We start from the raw sequence: 8408 nt of genomic DNA, 5'->3' as shown, positions 1-8408 counted from the left end.
CAGAGGGAGTAATATATTCTATGTAGAATCAAAGATGGGTCTGCACCGGCGAATCGAACTTTTGGGCTCAACCCAATAGGCCGAGCCAAGCTAACGTTTTTGGTTTGTTGGTGCGACAGCCGACCCCAAGCTCTGCGTTTTGAGTTTGATTAATCTAGCACTTGATCTGAATGTATTGACAGCATTTCTAAAAATATGAGTTTTGTTTTGTTTCATTGTCATTTGTAAGTTCAATTTGAGAAATGATTTTTTTTCTTAGGTGCTCATTTTGTCTAGTCCTTCAGTTTAATGATTTTATCCAGCGTTTAAATTCACAAGTTTAATCAAATAACTTCGTTACCTAGTTATCATCTAAATAAGAATATATATTTGTAATTATAGAATTCCACCTTTCCGAAAAAATACATCATTCATGAAGTTCTTTCTGTCAGTTCTTGGTGGACAATTGGGCATGCAACTGGTCCACAGTTATGATTGTGAATTGTATTCCATCGATATCTAGTCTAGTGGAAAATATCATGCACCTTCCACTCTTGCAGTAGTTTTGAAAATTATATGTCGCGTCATATCGGTGGGAAAGAAGTAGCACAATAATCTTTCATCAGAAGCAACCTAACTGCAGTCTTATACAATTCAGTGATTCAACCATAGGTGTTCTAGATGAGACCTTTAGAGTTTATATAAAATTTGGAATTTTGTATATGAAATGTCAGCAACAAGCAAGCTAGCAGCTGTTGCGCACATTCTGCTGAAATTTCCCTTGGCATCGGATGCGTGCACATCCATGCATATATGAATGTTAGCCCGCGCGCCAAACTTGGAGCGGCCGACTCGTAATACGTCGCTGGAAGGTGGCCCCGTCCGTCCCCTATACATACCCCTGCGCGCCATGGCCGCCATAGTCCAGTACGGCAAAGCTCGCAGCTAGCCACGTAGTGCGTTGTCTCCCTTTCTCCAACAGGGCCGAGAGAGCAATGGCGCACAGGGTCCTCGAGCTGACGCTGGTGTCGGGCCACAGCCTGATGGACGTCAACGTGTTCAGCCGCATGGAGGTCTACGCCATCACGTCCGTGCTCGGCGACCCTCGCACGCGGCAGCGCAGCAAGACCGACCGCGACGGCGCCAGGCACCCGACGTGGGACGACACGTTCCTGTTCGCCGTCCCGCCCACGGCCGCCAAGGCCTCCGCCGCGGGCGCCTACCTTCACGTGCTCCTCCGCACCGAGCGCCTCTTCGGCTTCGACGACCGCGACGTCGGCGAGGTGTTCATCCCTCTCGCCGACATGCTCGCCTGCGCCTGCGTCGGCGGCACCGGCCCGGCGCCGCGGTGCGCGTCGTACCCGGTCCGGAAGGTGCACTGCACCGAGAACCGGGGCATGCTCACCGTGGCGTACCGCTTCGGCCCCGTGATGGCGCCGCTGCATCATCAGGACAAAGAGCTGTGCTGGGACGACGCCGTCGCCGAGGTGGTGGGCTACGAGCTGCCGCCGTGGCATTACTATCCTCAGGTGGTGGGGTACGCGCCGGAGGCGGCGGTGCCGCCGCGCTATCCTCAGGCGTGTGCTCGCATGCCACCGGCGCCCAAGCCAGCTGCAGGCTGTGGCGCGGCCGCTGCGTCGCCGGCACAGAAGAACTACGTAAGGAACGGCAGCTTCGCGCTGGGGCTCGGCGCGGGGCTTCTCGGCGGAGGCTTCGGCGGGATGGTGTTCGGCGATCTGCCGCCGTCGGACAAGACGGCTCATGACTCCGGGTACAAGCCCACGGCCGACGGTGCAGGGGTCGCCTTCTGAAAACTTTGCATATTCATATTATCAGGAGACATAATATCTAAATAAGTAGGTCAAACTTGAATAAAAACTGGGCATATTCATCAGGATCGTGAAATGCACACGGTCTAGCTAGCCTGTAGTCTACTTTGTCTGTACTGTGTTGTCAATTTACGTGCTGTTCATTGCAGTATATATACTTGCTTAATCGATCGATTCCTTTTTTTTGGAGTGATGAAACCTCCAAAGCTCACATTACATTACAAACTGACAAGAACCGCGTGCATACGAGATCCAAAGTGCGGCCGTCGAAGCGAAGTTAGAGCATAGATTTATGTGATGGAATTCGTATATATCTGACAATCAAACCCTTGGATCAAACTCAAGATGCACATAACTACTCCCTGAGTTCCAAATTTTTTGTCTTTAGTTTGTCTAAAAAAGGATATATCTAAACGAGTTTGCTGAAACGTAGCTAGCTAAGTTTGAGCTATGGTCGTAGTCACGCTGTGAGCCGTCAGATCGAGTTTGCTTTGTGATTCGTGCTTGCGGCCCAGTTGGATTTTTCGCGTGCCCATTTTTTTTGAGTTTGAGCCCAGGCCCGTGTTTGGCTAGGTTTTCTGTTTTTGCAGCCGCAGCGTTTCCTTTGTCTCGGTGAGGAAAGGAGAGCGGCGGCGGCCAGGGTGCACGGAGGACGTCGGCAGCTGCGGAGGCCACCGGTGTGCGGAGGAGGCTCACAGCTGCGTCGGCCATCAGCGCGCGTAGGAGATCGGCAGCTGCGGCGGCGGCCAGGGAGAGCGGCGGCGGCCAGGGTGCACGGAGGAGGTCGGCAGCTGCGGAGGCCACCGGTGCGCGGAGGAGGCTCACAGCTGCGTCAGCCATCGGCGCGCGTAGGAGATCGGCAGCTGCGGCGGCACGGGCCGCGAGTTTGGGCTCAGCTGTGTGTAAGGAGTCTATTTTTCCCCATTTTTTCTTGTTTTTTTTCGTTTATGTATGTGTTGTTTAGTAGTACATTTAGCTGTTCTTAGAAGATTTTGTAGGTTTTGCTTAGTTGCTGCTCTAGTACATAAGTATTTGTAGGCTGTCTTCCCCCCCTTTTTCAGGTTTTTTGTGTGTGATTATCTGTGTGTGTAGTTGCAGATTTTTTGTTCTTATGCATTTTTTTGTGCTTCTTTTTTGATTTGGTGTTTTGATTCTTCATCAATGGTACAATGTAGTTCTAGTGTTTTTGTTGTTATGCATACTGTTTTCTTATGCAGTAGACATTTGTGTGTGTTTTGTAGTTGCAGTTTTTTGTTCTTGTGCTTTCTTTTTTAGATTTGATACTGCTTCTACATGAATGGTTCAATGCAGGCCCATAGTTTTTTGTTGTTATGCTTTTTTGTGTTATGCTGTAGATGTTTATATTGAAACATATATGTGCATAATTAGTTGCAGTCAATATTCACTGTGATATCTTTTTGTGTCAATAAAAATGAATGAATCTATCTTCTAAAATATGTCTATATTCATCCGTATGTAGTCAATAAAATCACTAAAATGACTTATATTTATATTTACGAACGAAGGAAGCACTTAGCTGCTGCTGCTGTTTTTAGACCGTTAGTCCTGTATTTTGTGGCCTTCACAGGCCCTCCTAGTAAGCAATTAATTGCAAGTCCCCAGAAACTTTGCTCTCTCCTATGGAGTTGTTCACTGGAGGAACTTGCTTCTGACAGGTTAGACCACCCTAAAACCACTTTTTCTACTTTGGATGATTGGTGAGGGGCAAAGTGACATGTCACATAAATAAATAAAATAAAAGAGCTGGTTAAAGCATGGATGGGATGGAGGCTTTTCTTTCCTATTATGGGGTTGGCCGGCGTATTCTTTGATGGTACCCTGTCCTGGCCGTGATGATCGCTCTCTGTGGCGCAATGCCGTTGGTTGCGTTCATTTCCCTCACGGCTTTGGGGGTGAGAATGTGGCCGTTGGGAGGGCTTTATCACAGCATCCCTATGAATGTGATGGTGGTCCTGAACTTCTGATGATTTTTCTTCATCATCACATTCTTTTTTGCTTTGCGTTTGTGCGCCCCCTTCTTTCCCCTTTCTTTCATGATTAGTTGTTTATGTTTTTTTTATTTTTGATTGTGAGTACTGCAAGGAATACTGTTTTTTTATGTTTTTATCTTTTAAGCGAACAGTCAATTATTATGTACCTAACTTGTTTTATTTTCTTTTGTATGTTGAAGAGGATGGTTTGCCCAGTTTGTTATGCACACTGTGAGAACAGTACGACAAAGAGATGGGGTGTTTATGTCAAGGATGACCCTGAGGCCTTGATAGTAAAGTTTTATCACTTTTTCTTTCACATGCTTCTTATTGTGTCTTTATGTTTTTTTTCTGCAGTTTTTTCTAAACTTTTTTTGTTATTACCATGTTGATTGTACTTCTATTTTTTCTTGTAGAACATACCATGCACTATAAGGGATAGTTTGAAGCATGTAGCTGGAAGGTCCTTCAATTTCAAAGCAGATGGGAATATGTATGTTTTGGATGTGTACAGAGGGCACAACACCACAGTGATGGGTGGCAATGATTGGGTGAAGTTCGTGACGGACTTCAATCTTGGTGCTGGTTCATATGTTGTCTTTGACACATCTAAGCGGACGGTAGAGGCGTACGTGGTGCATCTTGGTTTCGGAGATTTTGCAAATGATGGGGAGTCAGATGAGGACGTAGAAGGCGAAGGTGCTGGTGTAGAGGTGTTCAACATTGAATCAGATGAGGATGACCATGAGGAAGGAGATGCACAAGAAGTTGTGTACACACAGGGGTGTGTGCTGAGTGGTGTTGAAGAATCATTGTTGGATGTGGTTCTTGCCAACAATGACGGGTATATTGGCTCTTTCTTTATTCATCGCTTGACAACCACAAACATAACCAAGAAAATCGTGGTAAATGTCATGCACCCTTTCCTATTTTCTTCTTCATTGTGGCTTTCTTCTTCTCTAACATGTTTTTTTTCTCGTGTCTATATTTGTTATGTAGAAAATCCCAAGAAAAGTGGCTCAACAATTGAACTTGCCACTAGTGGGTGTAGCTGGTATTCGCCTTGAAGCTGGAGAATGCATGAAGGTTGCATACCACACAGATTGTGATGGTCGGATGGTTTTCAACAATCGGTGGGGTGGTTTTGCAACACAAACCAACCTTGAAGAAGGCGATGCCGTTGTTTTTAGCTTCAAACCCAGCAATCGCGGCAGCATGAACATCATATGCGTGGTGCACATTCTGAGGATGCCAGTGGTGTAGCAAATGTCAGTAGTCCGTGGGAAAAAGTAGAATGTGCTAGGTTGCTTTTTATGTCTGTGAACCTGTAGCGAAAACAATTAAATGGAATTCCGTGTGTTTTCATTATCAATGGAACTTTGAAAGGGTACTTTTTGTTGCTACAACCTGTGGTTTTTGTCTCTGATATTACTTTATTAGTTAAGCAATTCCATTTTTCTCTACACAAATTGGTGTTATTTTCTTTCCGATTTTCAAAATGGTTCAGACTTCAGTTTTAGATTTTTAGTAAATCATGGTTGCAGTTATAGGAAGAAAATCAAATTGAAATAAGAAATATTATATATTTTTTCAGTATATATTTGTCCAAATTGTATATTCTTGTTATAATATCCTAAAACATTTTTTGTGGAAACCATAAATAATTTTTGGTCCTGCAAAACATTTTTTTACGATTTCCTGATACTTCTTTTAAAATCCTACAAATTTTTACGATTGTTTTATGAATAATTTTTTTTCTATGTTTTGGATACATGATCATTTTCAAAATCATGATTGCTTTATATGTTCTCAATATATCACTCGAAATTCTGAATTCTTTTAAAATACGCAAACATTGTTTTCAAATCATCAACATTTTTTTTGAATCCGTGGAATTTTTATGTTTTTTTTAACCTTCCTTGAAACTCCCAATTTTTTTATGACTTTTCAATGAAAAAAAATTTGTGAAACTATAGAACTTTTTCTAGAGTCACGAACATTTTTTTTTTGAATCTGTCAACATTTTAATGGACATTTTGACAAATTCCGAATTACATTAAAGAAGGAAAACTTATCCTATCCATTTTTTTTAATTATTTTTTTTTGCGAGGCGGGGAGTGGTACGAATCCGCGCGATTATTTCTGGCTGCACCTTTATCCTTTCCTTGTCATCATTAGGCAAAGCCCGGCGGGATTCAATGCCAACGAGGTCTCCTATTTGTTCTTCCTCACAACGGTGTTGATGCGGGCTGGTAGTTCGGGGGCGATGACAGTACCGCACAAAGGGTTGCTGCAATTTGCATGCTACTTTTTTACATGGCTTTTGCATGCCTTTTTTTTGGATGCAAAATGGCATGACCGTCATGTGTTTAGTTTGTAATTGCATGTGTCCAATGTTATTTTGGTGCATTTTGCACGCCCATGGTGAAGTGATCGCAATTGCATGTCTTTCTATTTTGTTTTTTTCAACCGCAAATGCACGCCCAAGATTTTTGGTGCAACTGCATGACTACGACGAAGTGACCGCAACTGCATGCATTGTTAGGGATCGCTACAACTGCATGCATATGATGAAGCGGCCGCAACTGCATGCCATCGTTAGGTATCGCCGCAACTGCATGCCATCGTTAGGGATCGCCGCAACTGCATGCCTTTTTTCAGGGTTGATGTAATTGCATGTTATTCAAGGGGGTGTTGCAATTGCATGCCACCCTTTTTTTATGATCAAGTGACCGCAAACCGCAACTGCATGCCATTTGATTGGATCGGTGCAACTGCATGCATACGATGAAGTGACCGCAACTGCATGCCATCGTTAGGGATCGCTGCAACTGCATGCCTTTTTTCAGGGTTGATGTAATTGCATGTTATTCAAGGGGGTGTTGCAATTGCATGCCACCCTTTTTTATGATCAAGTGACCGCAAACCGCAACTGCATGCCATTTGATTGGATCGGTGCAACTGCATGCATACGATGAAGTGACCGCAACTGCATGCCATCGTTAGGGATCGCCGCAACTGCATGCCTTTTTTCAGGGTTGATGTAATTGCATGTTATTCAAGGGGGTGTTGCAATTGCATGCCACCCTTTTTTTATGATCAAGTGACCGCAAACCGCAACTGCATGCCATTTGATTGGATCGGTGCAACTGCATGCATACGATGAAGTGACCGCAACTGCATGCCATCGTTAGGGATCGCCGCAACTGCATGCCTTTTTTCAGGGTTGATGTAATTGCATGTTATTCAAGGGGGTGTTGCAATTGCATGCCACCCTTTTTTTATGATCAAGTGACCGCAAACCGCAACTGCATGCCATTTGATTGGATCGGTGCAACTGCATGCATACGATGAAGTGACCGCAACTGCATGCCATCATTAGGGATCGCCGCAACTGCATGCCATCGATAGGGATCGTCGCAACTGCATGCCTTTTTTCAGGGGTTGATGTAATTGCATGTTATTCAAGGGGGGTGTTACAATTGCATGTCTTTTTGATGAGGCTGTCGCAACTGTATGCAAGTTATTCAAAAGGGTTGCTGCAATTGCATGCTACCTTTTCCAATGGTTTTTGTATGCCTTTTTTGTTGCAATTGCATGTGCTCCAAGTTTTGGTGCAACTTCACGACTCCCCATATGAAGTGACCGCAATTGCATGGCTTCCATTTGTTTTTTAACCACAACTGCACACTATTGATGTCATCGCCTCAACTGCATTTCCTTTAAGGTTTTCGCGCAACTGCGTGCATACGATGAAGCGATCGCAACTGCATCTTTTTTGTCAATAGGTCTGAATGCAACTGCATGCCACTATCAGGATCGGCGCAACTATATGGCTTCGATGGGGGCTGTTGCAACTGTATGCCTTTTTTCATTTCTTGCCACGAGCCTTGCAACTTTGAATATGTCCATGTACATAAAGCGTTAGGGAACTCCTACCTGCCGCTAGCTCGCTGCGGCAGGGGTTTGCTCCCACACACACGGGGGCATCCGACTGGGCTGAGCCAACTTTTTTTTTTTCCAAAAAAATCGGACAACTTTTTTTTTCCTGTTTTCTTTTTTTACTTTTATGCTTACTAGTATACTGCTTGTGCGTTGCCACATGCCAACAATTAAATTTCTAACAAATGTTTCATTTTCGTCCCCAAGAAATATCACATTGCACGGAATATTCAATCACCAATTCAGTCTTTGATCTTGCTATGTTCTAGGTATATCAATCTAATTTTATGTTTTTTTAGGTATAGTCATTTTTTCCTTATTTTCTTTTCTAGTTTTTTTCATAATAAGCATGTGGTTAAACATCTTTTTTGTTTTTTTTCTGCTTTTTCTATTTATATATATTTTTTCATGTCATTATTTTTTGTAAGATCATTAAAAAAATACTATTAGTAATACACAACTCAGAGCCTAAGAGAGGAAAAAAAAGTGATGTATTTTCGTCCCCATGAAATATCACATTGCACGGAATATTCAATCACCAATTCAGTCTTTGATCTTGCTATGTTCTAGGTATATCAATCTAATTTTATGTTTTTTTTAGGTATAGTCATTCTTTCCTTATTTTCTTTTCTAGTTTTTTTCATAATAAGCATGTCGTTAAACATCT

At 43.4% G+C, this 8408-nt stretch overlaps 1 protein-coding gene across 1 annotated transcript; it reads left to right on the top strand.

Annotated features, from left to right (window-relative positions):
* Positions 1–781: 781 nt before the first annotated feature.
* Positions 782–2005, top strand: LOC123429480 (protein SRC2-like). Its single transcript, XM_045113508.1, has one exon. It carries the CDS (start codon positions 975–977, stop codon positions 1788–1790), a length of 816 nt encoding a protein of 271 aa, XP_044969443.1. The 5' UTR covers positions 782–974; the 3' UTR covers positions 1791–2005.
* The last annotated feature ends 6403 nt before the right edge of the window (positions 2006–8408 follow it).

Source organism: Hordeum vulgare, chromosome 2H, assembly GCF_904849725.1.
Source record: "Hordeum vulgare subsp. vulgare chromosome 2H, MorexV3_pseudomolecules_assembly, whole genome shotgun sequence".
In the NCBI taxonomy this organism is placed as follows: domain Eukaryota; kingdom Viridiplantae; phylum Streptophyta; class Magnoliopsida; order Poales; family Poaceae; genus Hordeum; species Hordeum vulgare.
The sequence above is the reverse complement of the archived record's forward strand: the minus strand, read 5'-3'. Positions and strand labels throughout refer to the sequence as shown.

Excerpts from the sequence above, each read along its gene's own strand:
- LOC123429480 (XM_045113508.1), top strand. The coding sequence starts at position 975 with ATGGCGCACAGGGTCCTCGAGCTGACGCTGGTGTCGGGCCACAGCCTG.